Source organism: Venturia canescens, chromosome 5, assembly GCF_019457755.1.
Source record: "Venturia canescens isolate UGA chromosome 5, ASM1945775v1, whole genome shotgun sequence".
Lineage (NCBI taxonomy): Eukaryota > Metazoa > Arthropoda > Insecta > Hymenoptera > Ichneumonidae > Venturia > Venturia canescens.
The window spans coordinates 16,055,889-16,078,448 of NC_057425.1; the positions used below are offsets into that span (position 1 = coordinate 16,055,889).

The following is a 22,560-nucleotide window of genomic DNA, read 5'->3' on the forward strand; positions in this document are numbered from 1 at the left end:
TTTCACAATCGTTCATACAATTCTAATTAATTATTGTTTTCATAGTAAATTTGAACAATTGTCTCTTCCCGAGCTTCCGATTGAAAACCATGCACGCCAAGCTTGTGTGTAATGTTGAAAATGAATTTGTGCAGTACATCGTATAGATACAATGCATGCACTTGTACGCGTAAACTGTTTTAAGTTTATAACCCGAGCTAGCATAAAAACATATGATAATCTCTTAATAATTGCAGAATCATTCGAGAAACCGTTGTTGCTCTGTGACGTTTGCTGGAAAATTTTTCTGAATAAGTGAGGGATTAGGGCTAAATGTGTACGCGAATGAATTCCACAAGAACCTTAATTCATTCACTGTACTTGGCTACGTTAGAAAATGATCTCATTTTTTTTTATTTCCAAAATTCAGAATTCCTACAGGAAACGTAATTCATTCACTGTATATGTTACAATAGATCTCATATTTTTTCACAGTTAAACATTTTTTAAAATTTATTTATTGACAATGCGAATATAGAAAATCATTTAAAACGACGGTCACGACCTTTTAATACTTGGCGTGCCTTTTTTACTTTTTGAAGTTTTGAACTTACAGGAATTTTTCCTCACTCATTGTTCGATATCCAAATCTTCCAATTGCAATTTTGCTCTCGATATTTCCAAAAAATATAATTTCTCGATTCTCTCGACACAAATAGCTGGCACTTATTTTAGCGAGTGAACTGTACGGTACGAGAGCGGAACGATAACTAATCGTCCACACACTCCCGAACAAAGGCTTATATTCCCCAAATGCTCAAAGCGTGTCGCTAGCGCGCGGCCCTTTTTCGAGTCGGTGACGAGCGCGCACCAAGGCCACAACAATACCGAGACAAACACATCCAAAACACAAGCGACAAATATCGAAGAATCTCGAAGAATTTCGAATATTGAAACACGAAATAATATTCGAAGTGACCGACAGACACAAAAGACACAATAAAACTACTTGAAGTCTGACAGTTACCATATGACAGAACTATTTTACTTTATCGATTCGGAATTATTTTACGAAATTATGAATATAATGTGGGTTTCGTTTTTTTGTGAATAACAAGTTGTATTGTTTCTCTGTAATAACAAAGTTAATAACAGTTTTATTATTTCGCAGAATTTACAAGAAAATACTTATATACTACTGATCTTAATTATAAATCCTACCTGTAATAACAAAGAAACAACATTCAATGTTATTATTCACGGCGGTGTTTCTTTATTCTTCTTGAGTTTTCTTGTGCGCTCTGTGGTTTCAATCTTTATGATTACGTCAATTTTTATAATGGAAAAGAATCTTAATGATTATCTTTCTCGCCTCTAAACCTCGGTAAACTCGAGGTTTACCTTACCGACCTAATTCGCGCACTTTATTTGAATGGGATGAGGGACATTTCCCTTACATGAATTTATGAAATTTTGGATTTGAATGAATCTAAATTTATTTAACACGAAATTACTCGGGTTTTGCCAACGCTGGCCCCCCGTTGGGCGCCAAAATTTGTAACGACTTTTCCCGTGAGTCACACAAACGCTTCAATCTCGAGAATCCCTGGGCGCCAGTTCGATAATTATTCGAACAAATTTTTAGACGAAATTTCTCGAGAAAGAGATTTTAGGGTTTTCCCGGTCGTAGCTGTAGGAACAGCGAGGTGGTAGAGGGGCGAGGTCAAAACGCAGACAAAAGTAATTCACACGTAAGATACAATATTCCGGAATCACAGGATAATTTATTAAATACAAAACAACTGATTAGAAAACAAAGGAAAACAAATGTTTGGTAATTTTCAAGATAAATAATTTCCGGAAAATGTTCGATTTACAATAAATTGAATTGATGATTGCAAGGCGATAATTGGTAACAAAAGGTTTTTGCTCTGCAAAATCCAACCCTACGTCCGAGATTTCTCACGTGCAAGGCGGGCAACGCGTGCTTTTGCATGCGGCTAACAAGGCTCTGGTCACACAGACACACACACTCACACACTACACAAAAAGTTACACGCACACGCCTTTCGACAAACCGGGGACGTGAATGCTCGGGGACCCTATAAACGGATCCTACCGAACAGCGAATGTCCGGGGACTCCTATAAACGGAGTCGCCCGCAAGCGAATGAAGGGGATCCCTATAAACGGGCTCTTCCCGTGAATGGAGCCTGGTTTGTCATCACGGGCACTCACCCCCACGCACACTCGACAGGGGGGAACACTGAACACACAGGGAAGGGGCCTCAGGGGCCGTGCGTTGTCCCAGCGCGGTTCGAGGAGTCGCGACCACGAGGGACCCGTAGCACGATGGGACAGACAAAAATGGACATGCACGAACAAAACAAGGACTTACCTCAAGTGGTAACCCCTCCTCAGCGGAATTGCACCCCGGGTTCCGATGGGGTGAAAGCCCCGGTGGCCACGGGCAGCGGCACGGATTTTGAGGGCCGCACTTTGTGTACGGTGACGAGGAGGACGACACGGAACAAAGAGACGAACAAGACGTTACTGAACATACCGAGACGACAAAGGACGGACAGCGTCTCCAGCGGAAGCAGCGCGGCAAGCTATGCTTCCGCCGTTGACAACGCGATACAAACGACGAAACGAACAGCAACAACAACGGGCGACAAACATGACTTGACGGAACTGCTGCGGCTCATCCACGAGACTGCGACGAAAATGGCCGAAGCAGCTAACGTACAAAAAAACATGAACATGACGGTAAAGACAGAAATCAAGACGATCCTGGAGACTGTTGACATCGCGCTGCATACGCAGATGGAAGCAGCCACAAAGGGCCGTCTTGTAGACAGTGACAAGACGTCGACGGGCAACACGAACGACAAAGAGACGCCACGGACGAAACGGAAACGGTCGCCGACTGGTACCCCGCCGGAGTCCTCTCAAAAGAGGCCACCGACGACGGAACCGGCCGCGGACTGGCAGACAGTTACACGGAAGGACAAAAACCAAACAAAAAAGAAGACAGACGCGACAACCTGAGCTGTCGGGAGCAGCCCGGCCCCCCGGCAAAGGGAAAATGCTGTTCTCGTCAAACCGGGAACGGACATGACGTACTCGGACATAGTACGGAAGATACGGTCGACGGTGGATCCGAAGAAGAGTCACGTGCAGATGACGACTCTGAGGAAGACCAAAAACGGTTTGTGCCTGCTGAAGCTACAGGCGGACGCAAGCAAGCCGGACAAACGGGACGAATTTGAGCGAGAGATACAGGACGCAATAGGGGAAGCGGGCAGCGTCAGGGCTCTGACCTCCAAGGTTCAACTGGAGATCATGGACCTGGACTGCGTTGCGACTCCGGATGACGTGACGGACGCTCTGAGACGAGAGACGGGACGAGACATGGACTTTCGAGTTCACATTTTCGGTCCGAACCGTGCCGAGCAGTACATGGCGGTCTGCGAACTTGATTCGCGGGAAGCCGATGCGCTGCTTCAGTGCGGCAGGATCGGAATAGGCTGGGTGCATTGCCGCGTTCGGAAACGACTGACGGTCACGAAATGTTACAGGTGCCTTAGCTTCGGCCACGTAAAGGCCGACTGCAAGGATGTCGACAGGACGAAATGTTGCCGCAAATGCGGCGCATCCGGACACCACGCGACGGACTGTAAAAACAAACCGGTCTGTCCACTGTGCTCCGAGGCCGGGCAGAAGGACGTAGCGCACCTCGCCGGAACGGGTAGGTGTGCCATGTTCCGAGCCGTGCTGGAGGAGCGCAGGAGGCAGGCCGGAAGACGGACAGAATAGTTCAGGGAAACCTGAACCGAAGTAGGACCGCAGAGATGCTCCTACCACAGATAGCCGACGAACATGACGCGGACATTCTGATCCTGTGTGAACCATACAGGAGAAGGACGACCCAGACGTACATCACGAACGAGACAGAGACCACAGCTATCTGGGTAAGGGGGGCCACCCAATCGCGAGTCTCCGACCGTGGAGTAGGGGACGATTTTGTCTGGGCCAGGGTGGGCGCTGTCACTTACGTCAGCGTCTACCTGACGCCCAACTGCACTACGGCGGAATTCGAGAGGAAGGTGGCGCTCCTAGAAGATGGAATCAGGGACCTGCCCGGAGATGTCATCGTTGCGGGGGATCTCAACGCGAGAGCGACCGAGTGGGAAATGACAGAAACGAACAGACGCGGACGACTGCTACTGGAAATGGCCGCAAGGCTGGACCTGGTAGTGGTAAACACGGGAAACACGCCGACGTACAGACGACCAGGGTTTGGAGACTCCATCCTTGACGTGACGCTGACGTCGGACGGAATCCTGTCACGGCTGAGGGGGTGGCGGCTGATCGAGGACTATACAGCCGCCGATCACCAGGACATCACCTTCGAAGTGGCAGGACGGACAGAAACGAGACGAACTAGCTCCCACCGACCCCCGCGGTGGAACCTCGACAAACTCGACGGACGTAAATTTTCTGAGGAGTTGATGGCAGCACCAGCTCCGATGACGAAAATTCCCCCCGAGCTGACTGGCCGGCAAAGGGCGGAGAGACTGACGGACGAGACGGCCAAACTAATAGATGGCTTGTGCAACAGCACAATGCCGAAACGACGACAGGTACAGAAAAGACGACCACAATACTGGTGGACGGACGAGATCGCCGAATTGCGCAAGATTTGCCTGGCAAATCGGCGACGAGTGACGAGGGCTGGGGGCGGACCCGAAAGGGAAAACCTTCAGGCCATATACAAAACAGCACGGAAGACGCTGACGAAGGCAATACGGGACAGCAAGACGCGATGCTGGAGGAAGCTCTGCGAGGAGGTGAACGAGGATCCCTGGGGAACCGGTTACAAAATTGTGACCGGCAAACTAGGGGCCCGAGTTCCACCAGAACTCAAAGATGCCGAAACAGCAGGACGGATTGTTGACGGATTGTTTCTGACGCACCCGATACGGACGAACGTGACGGACGACGCTGACGTGCCGGCGTCCCCCGTCTTTATCGCTGAGGAGCTCACCAGAGCAACGAAGGCGATGAAGACTGGTAAGGTGCCGGGACCAGACGGAGTACCGGCTGAGAACCTCCGGGTTGTGGCTCGCCTACGGCCGGAGATACTTCTCGACCTGTACAACACGTGCTTGACGACAGGAACGTTCAGCGATCGGTGGAAAGAGGCGAGGCTCGTCCTTATCCCGAAAGGTAAGGGTGAACCTAACACGCCCTCGGCCTACCGACCGTTGAGTTTACTTGACACGACAGGTAAACTCTACGAACAATTACTGAGACCGAGACTGACGGACGCGATGCAGGCCGGAGGGGGTCTCTCCGACCTGCAGTTCGGTTTCAGGAGGGGTCGATCGACGATTGGAGCAATCCAAAAGGTGGTCGACTCTTTCCTGGAACTGGACAGACACTGCCACGCAGCCCGACCTATCGTGCTGCTGGGGACACTGGACATCAGGAATGCTTTCAACTCGGCCAGGTGGGTAGATATCTTGGAGGCGCTGAAAAGCAACTTCGGGATCCCACCTTACTTGACCCGGGTTGTGGAGGACTACCTGAAAAAGAGACGTATAACGTACGAGACGATAGAAGGACAGGTAACGAGACAGGTCACCGCTGGGGTTGCCCAGGGGTCGATACTGGGACCTGACTTCTGGAATGGCTTATACGACAGCTTGCTTCGGCTGGAGATGCCGCTCGGAGTGACCCTCGTCGCCTACGCTAATGACGTAGCGGCGGTGATTACAGAGCGATCTCCGGAACTAGCACAGTTGAAGTTGAACCAGACCATGAGACGAGTTGGACGTTGGATGACGGACCACGGACTGCAACTCGCAACGGAAAAGACGGAACTGTCGCTCCTTACGAGAAGACGCATACAGACGATACTGCCCATGAGAGTGGGGCACACGAGACGGAGACCAAGGGGGAAGTCAAGTACCTTGGGGTAACCCTTGATACGAAGATGACCTTCTGGCCTCACATACAGAAGACGGCTCAGAGGGCGGCAGAGAGGATAGCGTACTTGAGCCGCCTGATGGCAAATACGACGGGACCGAGACCGGGGAAACGGCGACTGTTAATGGCGACAGCTCACTCGATCCTCCTGTACGGTGCAGAGATCTGGGCAGACTCCCTGAAGACGAAGAAGTACTGCAAGACGATGACGATGGTACAGCGACAAGGCGCGCTGCGAATCGCTTGCTCCTACCGGACAGTCTCTGCACAAGCTGTTCTGGTGGTGGCGGGCGTTATTCCCGTGGATCTCCTTGCGTTTGAGCGTAAGAGGATCTACGGGAGCAGCGCAGACATAGGACGGAAGAACGCGGCAATCGCCGAGCGCGAAAGGACGATAGACACTTGGCAAGGACGGTGGACAAACGGAAACGATGGTAACTGGACGAGACGACTTATACGAGACCTGAGGCCGTGGCTCGGAAGGAAGTTCGGGAACGTGAATTTTTAAATTACCCAGCTCTTGACGGGGCACGGTTACTTCCGACGGTACCTCCACAGAATGAAAAGAGTACGGACACCTGACTGTAAGTACTGCGGACACGAACGAGACGACGCGGAACACACGTTTTTCGTGTGTGACCGCTGGACGAGATAGAGACAAGAACTGAAAATAACAGTTGGCAGTATTACCCCGGAGAACATCGTCGGGGTGATGCTGCACGAACCCGAATGGTGGTGCTTAGTCGCCACCTACACGGAAACGATACTGCGACGTAAGAACGCGGACGGCTGCTTGACGGATGACTGAGCGGACGGAGAGACGCCACGTTACGATAACGGTGGGACAGAACGGACGAACGAACACAGACAGAACCCCCAGTCAGAAGTAATATCAACATAGTCCCTGGCTGGGGGGAAGGACAACAAGGAGGTGGCGGTTTTAGTGGGTAGGCCTATTTTTTTGGGAATCCCACATACCCATGTAGTCCGTAAGACTACATGGAATCCGTAAAAAGAATTTCCGCAACTCCTTGGTAAAAAAAAAAAAACGGACAAGTGGAAAAGTGGAAAACGGACAAGTGAAAAAACAAATGGCAACGGACAAGTGGAAAAACGAATGGCAACGGAGAAGTGGAAAAACGAATCGCAACGGACAAGTGGCAAAACGAATCGCAAAAAATCTTTACTTGAAGTTTTACGGGAAGGTTTTCGAATTGGACTAGTACATTAACAATCTGCCCGTAAAACTTCAAATAAAAATTTTTTACGATTCGTTTTGCCACTTGTCCGTTGTGATTCGTTTTTCCACTTCTCCGTTGCCATTCGTTTTTCCACTTGTCCGTTGCCATTTGTTTTTTCACTTGTCCGTTTTCCACTTTAACACTTGTCCGTTGAAGTTTCACTTCCACTATGTGTCCCAGCACACATTTTTTTTTGCAGGTTTAGTGTAAATTATGATTTGGTTAGATTACGTACATTTTAATGAATACATTTTTTATTATTTAAACATATTTTATTTTATGAAACAAAAAAAAACTGAATTTAATTTGGAACCAAAACAAACATCCATAGTCTACTCTAAACTTATACACCTGCAAAGCGACATTAACTAATGCACATCTTTCGTCATCAATCTTTATTTAGCGCATCTGCGTTATAATCAATGAAAGATACAATCGGCTTATGGTAACTAAAATATGAAATAAAAACTCGAGATTCCAATCTATCTATAAAACTTGTAAAATGGCATCGAGTGTTGTTCCATGTCGAGTTGTAGGCTCTCCTGGGTCGTTGCTTAAATCTAACAATAGTTTTTCTTTTAAAAAATCTACTAACACTCTTGACTCGTTCGAAGCAAAGTTAACATTAAAATATCCACTCAAAAGCATTGGGAGTTCGTGTAATTTTTTCCCTAACGCAGCTGAACCCATCGGAGTATAAGCTAGTAATGACTGATGTATAAAATCTATGATGTCCGGCACTCTAGAGTGAGGCGGAAAGTAAACTACTATTAACACTAATTCTTGTCCATTCTCTAGTCTGCATTGAGCTGCACATATATCGCCTACTGCTCCATGTGAGACCGAAACAGTGTTCAAATTACGTAATGTTATGTCGAAGTTGTTTGTAAAAACGTTCGCAGTATCATTACGATTCTGATATATTGCTACACCTCCTGCTCGACTATTTTCACGCTTTAAATTAATAATGCAATTAAAATTGAGAATATCCAATGGTTCTCGGTTATTTATCCAAGTTTCAGATAATAGGAGGACATTTGAATTTTGAGCAACCGGATCATTGAAATCTTCTGCATGTGCTCGTAAGCTTTGACAATTTAGAGAGAAAAGCGAGCAACCATTTCGTTTTCCCATGAACTCGCTTAAAACTTGTGTCGCCGTTTCTAACCGATTTAGAGCTAATCTTCTAAATTCTATTTGTAAATTTTCCATGCCAGCTGATGTGTGACGTCCATGATAAAACTTTCCATCATTATTGTTTTTTGGTACAATGAAGAGACCTTCAATTAAAGTTACTCGAGACAAAGCAACGTACAACAATGATTGGGAATGTGATTTTTCATATTCATAAACAACGTTATCAAATGTACACCCTTGTGACTTGTGTATAGTCATCGCACATGCTGCGGTTAATGGAAATTGGTTTCTAATAGCGTGAACACTTTTATTTTTGTTCATTGTAATGTTCGTATTTCTTCGAGAAATCGGTACAGCTGTGTTCTTAATTCCATTATCTCTCATAAATCCTGCCGCTTTCGTCCTGATTTTCCTCCCTATCTTTTGCGAATCCGGAAAGTCTAACCACACTCGAGTTATTTGACCTTCATTATTTTTCTCAACGAAAACTAAGTGGCCAAGTGCACCATTAGCCAGCCCATTAGAGACATCAATATTTATGGTGATCATATAGGATTTTTTTAATACGAATGTAATCTCGTACGGCAAGCCGCCAGTATCGATAACAGACAGTTTATGCAATTTTTGTCGGAATGTTGCTTCTTCTTGAGCATTTAAGCAACCTCTAAATATGTCAACAGCCTCGGATGTTACTTTTTCTTCAGCACCATCCAACACAGACATGTTATATTGGGAAACCGAATGATTAGTTAAGAACAGTCGCACCCCATGCGAACATAGCCTATCAGCCTCTTCCCGTGAATAAAATCTAGCCTCAAGCAGCTGTAACTGATCGGGATCCAAAATTTCTCCGTTTCCTAATTTTGTGAGAATGTTTGAAAAAGCTGTATTGGATTGACGCATAACCACAGTCAACTCAAAGAACTTCAAGTCTCGCCACAGAAATGGTTCCCCTAACCGCTGTTTTCGATGTCTGTATATTGGTGTCGCTCTAACTGGTGGCAATTGTCTCAAATCTCTAATTAAAATAATATCGATCCCTCCAAAATTTACCTCGAAATTACCTGTTATCTGTTTCAACCTCTGATCGATTTGAGCGAGCATTTCCGTCCCGATCATACTGACTTCGTCTATGATGAGTACTTTGACAAATTTGAATAGAGTTCGGTATTGCAGACATGTTTCATGCGACGGGGGTATTAGTGTTGAGAGCGTTATTTTTAGAGCTGTATCAAGAGACTCGGTAGAGTCTCGGGACAAGTACATTGACAGCTCTGTCGTCTGCTGGCCTGAGGCTCTCGCCGAGACTATATTTTCTCTGAATAAAACGATTCGCCGTGGTGGGGGTAAAATTGGCATGCGATTTTCTTTAATTACGAAACTCATGAGTTCTGTACGGCTTTGAAAATTGAACTTTCAGCTAATTAAGAAGTTCTCTGTCGAATGAACCCAAAATCAGCATGATCGGTGTCGTAATTGCTGAGAAAAAACTTTGCACGGGCTTAAGATTATGCAAAAGTTACTAACACATTCGGGATTCGACGTATCTGTATACGCGTACTCTGACCGCTACAAGCATAGGCTCCTTGGCCCCCGTGATCACCAATCCACGGTGAGAATATTCTTGTTCCAACCAATGAGCAATGAAAAAAATCCTGGGCCAATTACATCAAAGTTTGAAATGGCATGCGCAAGCATATAGCATGTGCATTTCAGTTCTGACTATGAATGTACAATATATATGACGTCAACTTCAGAACGTAGCACACGGCGCAGCACAGCTGGTAACAGCAGTCATAAATCAATCGATATACATACATATATGGGTACAAACCATGTGTCAGTTTTTGATCGTAAGAATAGAGTTTCAACATTACGAAGTGCGTGCGGGATAAATAAAAAAATAATTTTCATCATCTAAAGAAGTGCAGATTACTATTTATGTTGTTATTTGTGATATATTAAACCGGTATCAAAGCGGCCGCGTAAATGTACCTCCGTTAACTTGGCCCTCTCATTTAATTATTCTAAACTTTCGTTAATGCAAATCGTTTGAGAGTCGTTAGAGAGAGTATGAGAGAAAAGAAAAATTGTTTGAGAGTAATTATTTTTTTGGCAAAAATGATTTTATTTTTTGGCGTGAAGCTGGCCCCCATTTTTTTTATCTCCGGGAAAAATGGACTTAGACGTTTCATTTTTTTTTAATCGTTTGAGAATCGTTTGAGAGAGATTGAGAGTGAAAGAAAATCGTTCGAGAGCTGATATATTAATTGATATTAAATTATTCATAATTAGGTGATTTCACCTAGGGTCCCTAGAACTGGGGCACTTCCGGTGTGCGCAGTCTATATGCGCAGTGCGCGCGACAAATCAGGTGTCACCTATCTACTTATGTGACAAGTACAGATTTATGCTGATTACCATAAACCTGATCGTACACGTTCGATTTTTTAATTGTTCATTAACATAGTTATCGATTATGATAGTATAGTGGAAGCGTGAGGTGCGTAAGAAGAATACGGTTATGCCTTCGATCCGAGAATCGCAACAGAGTCGAGCTTCAATGAAGGTTTGCTCCCGCTATATATAAAAGCATGCGTTCTTGCCTATCACAACCTTAATCATCTCCGCAGAGACAAGACTTTTTGTTAACTAATGTTAATGTTCGTGAGACTTACTCACACAGTATACGTGTCTACGAAATTGGTTCGCGAATTTTGAGATTTTGTACGAAAACACCATCAACGTTTGGCTCTTTTGTTGTTTTATTTGCACCTCATTGTGTACAATATATGCAATGATAGTTATCTTCAAAAGTAGTGCAAAAACTTTTCTCTTTCCTTGATCAGCTGAACTTTCACAACCGTGTATACAAGATTTCTTGCAGTCAATTGATTTTTCCAAATATTTTTTGCAGAGAAATTTACAAAAAAAAGCATAAACGAAGGAAGCAAATAATTCACATCACAACCTCAAAGATGATTTTCATGAATAAATAAATTTTTTATTCATAGGTGTTCGTCAAATATATCCGGTTTATTGTGAATCCTTATACTGCTGTCTCCCTGCAGGTTAGCAGGATTGCACAGACTATGGATTCTCAATGTCTCATCCAAAACTGATTCGCAAATGTTGCGACCATTCAATTTTACTTTGGATAGATTTTTCTCTTTAGCTCATTATCCTTGATATTGGCAATAGAGTTTAAGTGCTGGTTGTACTAGTATATACAGAATCAGAGTTTTCACTTACCCTCAACATTTTATGTATAATCCGTTGATAATTCATTGACTTTCGAGAAATTTTCATATGAGACATTTGTTTTTTTTTTTTCAGGATCACAAAGAAAGTACCAACCATGGTACATTCTCTTTGTCATAATGTACATAGCGACGTCAGAGGATGCATTTGTCTAGAATTACATTTCGTCCCCGAAGGCCTTAGGGACAGGCTTCTCAGGTCTACGGTTGGAACAGCGCAATAGCAATGGTTTGTGGCGATGCCGTGTAGTTTGGAAAGCCTCGCCCACAACTCTCCTCGTCTCGGTTGCTACAACTAAAATCGTTGCTAATTTTTTCGAACGGAATGGCATTTCAGGCTTGATAACTTGTTCGGTTATCGGTGGAGCGGACGTCAGTGAAAACTTTGCTCAAAGATAAACGGTAACGCGCATTATAGACTTTGGAAAATACGTCGAAGGGACACTCATGTAAAATCACCTCATTTATAAATAGCTTCTTATTAAAAATTATAGGAAAATTTTATCCTGTGATGCAGTCGCAGTCGACGCCGATCTTGAAATGGCAGTCAGAGCAGCTGTGTTTTCGTACGTTGGCACAGCTGGGTAGAGATGCACCACGACCAGACGTTTCATCCTCGACAAAAAAATCAAGCAAAATTTTTTGAGAAGTTTCAAAAAAGCCTTTAAAAGTATTGTTGAAAGGATTGGTGACCCTTTGGACAAATCTATGTTGCACAATCAACACACAGTCGACAGTTATGCGGTAACATATTTTTTTAAATGAATTTGTCTTTGAAAAATGTTGTTGATTTTTCGAGCATATTATCGGAATAAAAAATCGGATCTTGAAAAAATCCGTTTTTACCTTTGTGCATTGTGATTGTGATCCGAGTACAATTTTTCGAATCACTTCGAGCTATTAAATAGAACTTGGTTCGAAATGGAAAATTTCGATCGGAATATTTATCGTTCAATTTTTTATCACCCCTTTGAAACACAACTATTTGGTGCAATAATTGAATTATAGAATTTTGCTTTCATTAAATGATTGTCTATAAAATCTCTTCCCGAAGTTGAATAGAGGAAGCAGTTTGTTCATTCTGAAGCAAATAAAAAATTTCATATCAAATTTTCAAAGTTACCAAAAAGTAATGTACATTACATTACATTTTTTGACAGTTGACAGTTAAAAAAGCTGTGGCAAGCGGCGGTGTCCTCGAGTTCGGTGGTAACGTGATAGACCGACCAGGATTTTATGTCGAGCCAACAATATTAACAGATTTACCAATGACCGCGGACGTCGTACAAAAATAAACCTTCGCACCAATTGTTTACGTTCTCGAGTGCAACTCCGTTGAGGAAGCAATGGCTATGAAAAATGGAGTTGAACAAGGACTCGGCAGCTCTTTGTTCACCAGAAATTTGTCCAACGTCTTTCAGGTAAAATTAGCTCGAGTATCGAATCTGTTTTTCGTTCGGCTCGACGGAATAATTATGGTTTTGATTACAGTGGATCGGACTGCGGTATCGCGAATGTAAACATCGGAACGAGCTGTGCAGAAATCGGTGGCGAAAAATCGACGGGCGGCGGTCGGGAGAGCGGAAGCGACGTATGGAAAAGTTACATGAGACGAGCGACGGTGACGATGAATCACGGGAACGAAAATTCGAGTAAATAAACAGCTCGTTAACGTAAATTTTAATATTTACAGATACATACTGTAACGGTAAGCTTTTATGACGTCACCCGCTACGCGTGTTTTCGAGCTACTAAAATTTAGGAGCAGGCATGAAATGAACGAGAGAGTGAAAATTTGTGCTCAAAATTATAATGATCGTGTTTATTCACAACGGGTTTAGTATACAAAAAGAAATTGTGATGCAAATCGTTGGTGTTTTTGTGATAGATTTGAATTCTTTCTCTAATTTGTCCAGTTTCGCAATTTTGTTCTTTTATTTCAATAACTTGTCCAATTTTACGGAATCGCTCTCTTGTTTCAATTAACTTGTCCAATTTTACGGACTCGCTCTCTTGTTTCAATTAACTTGTCCAATTTGACAAAATAGCTCTTTTATTTCAATAAACTTGTCCAATTCGATAAATTCTACAATCTGATAGTTCTTCCTGTTATTCACTAACTCACTCAATTTGTTAATAATTTTGTCCAATCAATCCGATCTGTTAAGTGGCTCTATACAATTTTTAAACAAACTTGCGGTTTGGCTCGATACAATTAAACTGAGATTGATTAATTTTTGGACAAACAAAAATAAATTTTCTTTTTCTATCAAAGTTTTGTCTCTGTTAAATAATTGAAATAATTTGGAGAATGGAATCAGTTCTCGCCTCCAAGAGGATCATGAAGCTTTTATTTTCGAATTAAACTAATCTTTTGCTTCCAACAAAATAAAATCAAAAATGGGTTGAGGAAAAGGGGCCTATGCCAAGAATCTGCAGACCGTACGGAATCGCACCGTCCCCTCCCTCTTTAGCATAGGAAAGATGGATCAAGTTAGAGAATCTTCAGACCCCACGGAATCGCAAGGTCCCCTCCCTCTCTAACTGAATGAATGGGAAATCACCCTCGAATCTTTGGCCTGAACGGAATCGCTCAGTCCCCTCCCTCTCGGCGTGATTGGAAAGGAATTTCACCCTCGAATCTGCAGATCGTACGGAATCGCACAATCCCCTCCCTCTCGGCGTGAAATTTGGAATTTTATAGGGTGTTGGTTTGTTGGAGCTTGTCTTCCAGACTCACTACCTCTGTATTCGAAGCGAGAGCTGATTCAAGAATGAGCTGCCGTTGCTGCTCCGCACGGCCTTTTATACTCGTTTGAACAAAGAAATAATAATGATAATTCTGTCTAAAAATAACTTGGACTTTGATTCGCTTTGAAAAATAATCTCCAACCAGAATTTTGCTCTCTAAATTCATGGATTGGTCGATAATTCCCGCTCGCGCCGTAATTGGACAAGCTTGAGGCTGTTTTCCCTCGCTTTTGAGAACTTAATGATTTCTGTGTGAAATTAAATGCTTTTAACGAACAAAAATTGTATTCTGCTTTTTAAAGTTTAAATGGATCAAGTTTATCTTTTAATCAACGTTAAATTAATACATTATGATCATTTTCGATCATTATTTCCCCTGGAACCAAATGCTCGCTCGTGACTGGTCATTTCTGTTGGAGCCAGCACGCTATTGGAGTTTTCTGGACAAGTTTTCTCTGGACGCTCTCAATTGCTTTTGACACCGACTTTTTAACTTGTTTTGTTTAATTGAATCTTGCCTCGTATCAAAATGAAATTAATTGTGTCATTTAAAACATAAAATGAAAGTAATTACGAGAGAAAAGAGTTTTTCTTATTTAAGCAATAGCCTTTACGCCGAGCCACGGAGAGTCGCGTCGAGCGGCTGAGTACGAGCTCGCGTGGCGCGAAGTTCAAACGTCATATTTTCTTTATTTAAAAAGGGAGTGCCGTTTCAACGCCCCCCAGGACAAAAAGAATTGAGAATAGCGAAATGACTTTTTGTTCTAAATTGGAGGACGGGGCAAGGGCGCGTCGTCTGGATGTTTAGATGGCTTTTATCCCTCAGGCTCGTCTTCCATCATTTGTCGGAATTCTTCTTCGGCGTCAAGATGTTCCAAGTGTTCGAGCAGCCTTTGGTGGGCTCGTTCATCATCGAATCCTTGATCCACTTCGCCATTTTGTTGATCGAAAAGTTGTTGTATTTGTCGAATAGATGCCCATGGAATGTCGTCTCTCAAACTGAGTCCGTAGACACCTCGTTTTGCAAAAAGGTTTCGGACGAGACTTTCACTCAATTTGACTCTGTAGGAGCTGATGTAGAGCTCGATTTCAAAGCCCCCAATTGTTCGATGTTCGCCAATAATGGAAATGTATGCCGTTTTCTCGACCAGCTTGTCCCGGTAATGTATGCATAGGGTCTCCTCCCATTGCTCTCCGATGTATGGTTTGACGTCAGATATAAACGCTTTGGTTGAAAAGCACGGCGCGCACGCAAATTCGTGCGGAATGCGCCTTAAATCGTCGACAGGAGTCATTAATTTCACCCCTCTGTCGATTAATCTGACTGTGGCCTCGTCCTCGTCGATTTCAAGGACTTTTGCTCGATATGCGATATTTTTATTCATTAAGGCGTATAATTTGCCTGTTTCGACGTTTACAAGTGGGCTCGGTCATTGGTGAGCTATGAAATCACCCAACTCCTCTTCAAAATCTTTTAATTCCAGATTTTTCGCCGGAGTGGTGAAAGTCAAATTTGTAGGGTTCATGAAGTCCAATATTATGACCTCAAGGTTGCCTTCCCAGGTTGATGGCCACGAAGTTGGATTGGGAACTCCCGGGATCATGTGTTGACTCATTTTGATTTGTAAGATGGCGGTGGGTCTCTGGATCGATGTTGACGGTAGCTCGTCTCGGTGTGGAATGGTGATTCTCGACCCGAGGAAGCTCGATTTATACGACTCGATGTTCCCCCACTTCTCGTCCCGTGGCGCCCTCTCTAATGATGTTCTCCGATGACTTTTGGGGTGGGGATGATTCTAAATTTGCTATTTCTCAATTTTCTCTTTTCTTTTATTTTACAGGTCTCTCTGGTAAGTACGACACTCAAAACTTCTTTCTCTTTTTCTCTCATTTTTCAGGTTTTAACAATAATCTCATTTCTTTTCTCTTTTCTTTATTTTTGGGTTAGTATTCGATTTTCTTTTAATAATTTGTTCTTTCTTTTTCAGGTTTCAGGTAAGTGATGTCTCTTTTCTCTTTATTCTAAATCTTTTTGTTTTTTCATTTTTCAGATTCTAGGTTCTACGAGGCAAGCTTCATCGGTAAGTAAGAATCTTTCAAGCATTTTATTTTATTTTCTGTCTATTAATTTTCTTTTTATTTTTCTTTCAGGTCTGCAGAGGCGAGAGTTCCAGGTAAGTCCTATTCTTATTTCTAAATTTCAGGTAAGTATGATTTTTCGGGTTTTTCTAATCAATTTCTTTTTCTTTTTCAGATTTCTTGGTTCCAGGCACGAGACAAAATTCTTGGGTAAGTAAATGATTCTATTTTCGTAAAAAAAATATTCTTTTCGATGTTCTTAATTGTTATTTTTCTGCTTTTCAGGTTCTCGGACATTGGACATTTCGTAGGTGAGTAATATTTTTCGTTCTTATATCTAGTAGCTCATTGTTAGTAATTATTTCCTTAAACGTACGTTTTTTTTTTTTTTTTTTTTTCAGGACAAAAGAAATGACGCGGAAACACCAAGGATTTGCAATGTAGATAAACACGTTTATTTGCAACTAAACAGAATTACATCTGTTTCTGAGACTAGACGAACTGTCTATTAAAGTGTTGTTCTCATAGAGAATGGTGGTACAAAAATATCCCCTTTGGATAATAATAATAAAGAAAAATATATAATAGAATATTGTTTTGGTTTAATAAAAAAAATTTTACTGATAGCAAAAAAAACGTAACTCTTTTTTGTCTTAACGGCTCTCTAATTCGCCGGCTATGATTTCACTAGCGATTTTTTTTCTTTTGTTCGCGATATCTTTTTGTGTGAAATCTAACTCCCGTCCAGCCGCCTCATATTCCGCAAATAAACACACGAAGACCCCACAATCATGATTATTGCTTTGACGGGGAATCCTCTTTTTGTAGATAAAGTTCCATTGTTGAGGTTGCCATTCCTTGCATTCTTCCTCCTCGGCTTTCCTGGTGATGTAGTCGAAAAGAGTTACCAGGCAATCTTCATTTTCACCTAGTAGGCTATCGAAATAGTTGATATTCTTTTTTGTGAGGTCGATGGAGGCCAGACACCAATGATTTCCGAAATGTAGTGGTATCAAGATCAGATCGAAAGAAAGAAGTTTGGTATTTTTTTTCCATCTCTTCACGGCGTCATAACCCCCGGCCTTTAAACGGGGGAAGAAAAAGGTGTTCATACAATGCACTTTGAAATTCCCACGAACCCGATTCGCTCGTTCCATAATCAATTCCAAGCATATGTTGATAACTTCGTCATTGATCCAGTTGTTTTTTTCGAGAGTTACCAAGCTTTCTTTTTGTATCGCTCTGTTCTTCTTATCCGTCATTTGTTTTCTTTCTTTTTTACCTTCTACTCCCTCTTTCGTATTCCTGTCTTTAATTAGCTCTTGTTCTGTAGCATGTATTTCCTTTACCGGGCTCTTTGTTTTCCTCTCCCAGTGGAACTCGCCAACTTTCCATTGAGTCCACTCTCTCCCGTCATTATTCATCTTTTCCTTATATCTTTTTCTTTCCTCTGTTTCTTGTACCCTTTTCTCTTGGTTCGTTTCTTCCTTCGTTTTCTTTGACGTTGAAGGCTCGGGTCCGGGAAGCAGCATCGGTGATACGTAGGGTTTGTTTTGCGTTGGAGAGATTTTGTTCGACACTGTCGTCTCCATTGGAATATTCTCAACTCGCCGATGCTGTCGTGTCAGCTCCAACACTCTCTCTTTGTTCGACCTCCTTTTCTCCTCTACGTCGATTTTTATCGCACGCCACCTGAAGACTTGGACTGACTTGTCTTTTACCCGCTCAGTTTGGGTATCTGAGTTCTGCGATTTTATTTGATTTCTCTTTCCTCGGTGTTTGCCTCCTGCTCTTTTTTCTTCCTCCTTTCCCCTGCTTATCCTTTCGACTTCTTTCACTGTCTCCTCTTCTTGTGTGCCGTCCCAACCTCCTTCTTGCCCGGTTTGCTGGGAAAAGTGCTTTTTCTCCGTTTGGCATCTGGTCTGTGTAGACGCGTCCATTCTCCCTATGTAACACCCATTTTAGTATGTTTGTTTCTATTCTGTTCAACTCCTTTCTTACCTTTTTCGTCTTTTAATCCCACTTTTTATCGACTTTTTTTTAGCTCAATTCCTTGGTCGCGTGCTTCTTGGTTCGTCGGGCTCGGGAATCTAATTTTTCGTTCATTGTTGCCGGATCCTTGTTCGGTGATTCAATTTTCGTTCAAGATCACCGGATTCCCCGTTCTCTGTCTGGTGCACCGCCCTTCGCTACATGGTGAAGTCAGCCGGCGTGGCCCTTTTTTCGAGCATCCCTTTCGAGCGCAGTGAAGTTTGCCGCTCTTTCTTGTCCAATTTTTCTTCCATTTCCTTTTCATTGTTGCTTTTCCGTTTATGTTTACTCGAGTTATGGTAGTTATAGGTAGTTATTTAAATTTTTATTTTGTTTTCGATTTTATTGATTTTTTTCATGTTTTTCAGGTTTTCCATAAAATTATAAGGTAAGTGGTGAATTTTTTAGTTTGTTTTCGATTTTATTAATTTTTTTTCTTATTTTCAGGTTTTTCATAAAATTGATGGTCCTCGTCGTGTGTGGAGTAACCATTTTGGTAAGTAAACATAATTCTTTATCTCTTAGTTGTTTAAATCATAATAATAATTTTTTCTTTTTCTCTTTTCAGGTTTTCGTCAGGGATTCGTTCCCCAACGGTAAGTATTAATTCAAATTGATAGTCTCATTTATTATTTGTTTAATTTTTATGTTTTATTTTTCAGGTTCACCGGGTGAGACATTCTTCTAGGTAAGTACGCATGATTCTTATTTCCAATTTAGAGGATAACTAAAAATATAATTTCTTTGTTTTTCTTTTTTCAGGTTCCCTCAGGAGTTCGTCCCGTCGGTGAGTATTAAATGAAAATCATGAATTTATTCTTTGTTTATTTAACGTTTGTATTTTTTCAGGTTGGCAGCATGGTACATTCCCCTCTCCACATCGGTGTTAGGGTTTTCGAGAATGTAAGTAGCAGCAGCTATCTGCTTTTTAATTCTGTAAGGTCCTTCGTAAATAGAAAAGAACTTTGCCATCTTTCTGTTTATTTTGGGTCACTCACATTGCATGCTTTTGCTAACACGAGGTCTCCCACTTGAAATTCAGTCAATTTGTGTTTTTGATCGAACTTTTCCGCTCTTTTTCGTCCTTTTCTGGTTATTCTTTCTCGCGCCAGCATTAATTTTTCTTCAATCTCATCTCCTTGTTCATTTTCTTCTTTATCGATTTGAATCCAATTTTTCCATATTCTTTGGGGCTTTATGTTTTTTTGTATCTCGATTGGCGTCATTTCCGTCGTATCGTGATGAGTCTCATTAATACAATCTTCAATTACCTTGACCCATTTTAGCCAATCAGTGTGCTTGTCAGTTAGGAACGTTCTAAAACATCTACCTATCTCTCTGTTTACCCTTTCTACTACGTTTTCTTGAGGATGTCTAATTGATGAGAAAACTGGCTGTATTCCTTCACTAGCTAATTTTTGTAACCATAATCGCGACGTAAACTGCGTTCCGTGATCGAATTGTAATTTTCTCGGCTTTCCATTTTCCGGAATGTAATAATTAAAAATCTTATTGATTGTAGCTGGCGCCGTTGCAGCTTTCAACGGATAGAGAGCTACAAATTTCGAAAAAACATCGATCGTGACGAGGATGTGTTTCATTCCGCCTTGTGAGGCTGGCAAAGGACCGAAAAAATCGATTGATACGATATCTCCGGGTCCTTCCGGAATGATGTTTTGCTGTGCCGCATATGAATGCTGATTCGGAACCTTGTTTCTTTGGCACGAATCGCATGATGCGAGAATCTGCCTAACAGCGCGATACATTCTTGGATAAGTAAAATCCTCATTTATAGTTTTCCAAACTTTCTTTGCTCCAATGTGACCGTACATTTCGTGTGTTTCAGATACTAGACGCTGGAATATTTCGCGCGGTAACACGATTTGACTGGAATTTGTTTTTAATAAAATATTATTCATCAACTGAAATTTATTGTCTTCATTATTCTCAATCCTCTCTCTGATTTCCTGAATTTTTTCATCCCTCATTTGCCAATCTCCTATGTTTTTAATCATGTTTTCCAATTCTCTAGACGGTTTGGTTGCTAACATCGTATTTATGACGAGTTCTCTTCCTTTTCTGCCCCCCGCAACCGGAGGATTTAAACGACTTAGAACGTCGGCTACAACATTTCTTGTACCGGGACAGTATTCAAATTGGATATCGTAATCCTGGATTGCCAAAATCCACCTAGTTAAACGTTCGCTTAACAGCTGACTATTTTTCAAAAAAGTGATTGCTTGGTGATCTGTTACGACTCTGATTTTTGATCCTAACAAATAAGTTCTCAATTTTTTTAGCGACCACACAATTGCCAGTAACTCTTTCTCTGTTGTTGTGTACGCTAGTTCGGGCCCTTTGAGCGTCCTACTTGCAAACATTACGACCCCTAAATCGCCATTGTCATCGCGTTGAGCTAAAGTGCCCCCCAATGCATAATTGCTTGCATCTGTTTGCAAAATGTACTCTTTAGTCGGATCAGGATGTTTAAGCAAAACGTTATTCACGAATAAATCTTTTATTTTCTGAAATGCTACTTGTTTTTCTTTATCCCATTCCCATTTTGTTTCTTTGCGTAATAACTTCAAAAGAGGAATCGTTTCTTTTGCATGTTCTTTTGTGAACTTAGTATAATAATTAATCAAACCAAGGAAACCTCTAAGCTGTTTTAAGTTTCGCGGCGCAGGAAAATCGTGTATTGCCTGTATCTTTTCAGGCTGGGGTTTAATACCTTCAGTTGTTAAAATATGGCCTAAGAATTCTACTTCTTTCCTGAAAAATCTGGCCTTTTTTAGTTTGATTGTCATACCGTGTTTTTCTAATCGGTCTAAAAGTTCATCTAATTGTTGCATATGCTCTTCGAAGCTTGTTGAGATGCACAATAGATCGTCTACAAAATTAATCACGTGGTCGCCTAGACCGTGTAAAATAATGTCTAGAGCTCTTAACAATGATGCAGTACTCGTTTTTAATCCAAATGGAGTGACAGTAAATTCGTACACTTTTCCACGATATCTAAAGGCTGTGTACTTCATTGAGTTCGGATGCAACGGAATTTGCCAAAAGCTATTCGTTAGATCAAGCGTGGTCATGACTTTAGCTGTGTGACATTTTTGAAAAACTTCTTCGATATTGGGCACTGACTCGTGATCGTCCTCCATAACCTGATTTAATTTTCTCGCGTCCAAACACAACCTAACGGACCCATCTTTTTTTATGACTGGAATGATTGGATTGATCCACGGACTACTAGATCTTTGAATAATCCCATAATCTAACAATTTCTCAATTTCCTTATCTACCTTCTCTCGATGCATTAATGGAACCTCGTAAGCGTGGGCAACGATCGGTTTATCCGTCGTAATATTTAGCTCGTGTTCGTAAACCGAGATTCTACCTGTACTTTTTCGAAAAACGTTCCTTCTATTCCATAAAACCTGCCTATGGATTTCTTTTTCTTTTTCGGAGAGTTCTGTGTGATCTACGATTTCGTTTATTTCCTCTATTGTGACTTCTTCATTATTTTCTCGATTGTACATCAGATTATGTACTGGCTGAATGATAATTTTATTTAAACTTTGCACTGGCTTAATAACTTTACTTCTCAATAATTCTTTGTAATCATTTTCTTTTAATCCCCATTTTTCATTAATTTCCCCTTTTTCAATAACTTCTTCAATCTCCGACGTAACTTCTCCCCTTTCAACCATACTCTCTTTTTCTTTTTTGATTTCTTTTTCTATTATTTCTCCCTCAACAATTGTTTCATCACCTTTAACTTCCTTATTTACTTTTTCTCCATTTTTAATTTCTCCCTTAACTTCTTCTGTAATTTCTTTTTTAACGACATTCTCCTCAACTTCATCTTCATCAGTAACTTCTTCATTTTTAATTTCTTTTTTTACTCCTTCATTTTCTTCTTTAACTTCATTCTCATTTTTACCCTTTATCTCTTCTTTAACAACTACATTACTCTCTTTTTCTCCCATTTTGAATTCTACACTTTTTTCTTTTTCAATTTTCCCCACCGCGGGAATTATTTCAATGACTTCATTGTATTTGACCTGGAGAGACATCTCTCCCAGGTCT

At 41.8% G+C, this 22,560-nt stretch overlaps 2 protein-coding genes and 1 pseudogene across 2 annotated transcripts; 2 read left to right on the plus strand and 1 right to left on the minus strand.

Moving 5' to 3' along the window:
- The first annotated feature begins 3,832 nt into the window (after positions 1-3,832).
- Positions 3,833-6,780, plus strand: LOC122410908 (uncharacterized). Its single transcript, XM_043419375.1, has 3 exons — positions 3,833-4,676; positions 4,902-5,951; positions 6,650-6,780. The coding sequence occupies exons 1-3, from the start codon at positions 3,833-3,835 to the stop codon at positions 6,778-6,780; spliced, it is 2,025 nt and encodes a 674-aa protein (XP_043275310.1).
- A 5,056-nt stretch (positions 6,781-11,836) lies between these two features.
- On the plus strand, positions 11,837-15,102 carry LOC122410913 (putative aldehyde dehydrogenase family 7 member A1 homolog; annotated as a pseudogene).
- A 1,991-nt stretch (positions 15,103-17,093) lies between these two features.
- LOC122410914 (sentrin-specific protease 1-like) lies at positions 17,094-18,380 on the minus strand. The gene has a single exon (XM_043419378.1). It carries the CDS (start codon positions 18,378-18,380, stop codon positions 17,094-17,096), a length of 1,287 nt encoding a protein of 428 aa, XP_043275313.1.
- Positions 18,381-22,560: the final 4,180 nt, after the last annotated feature.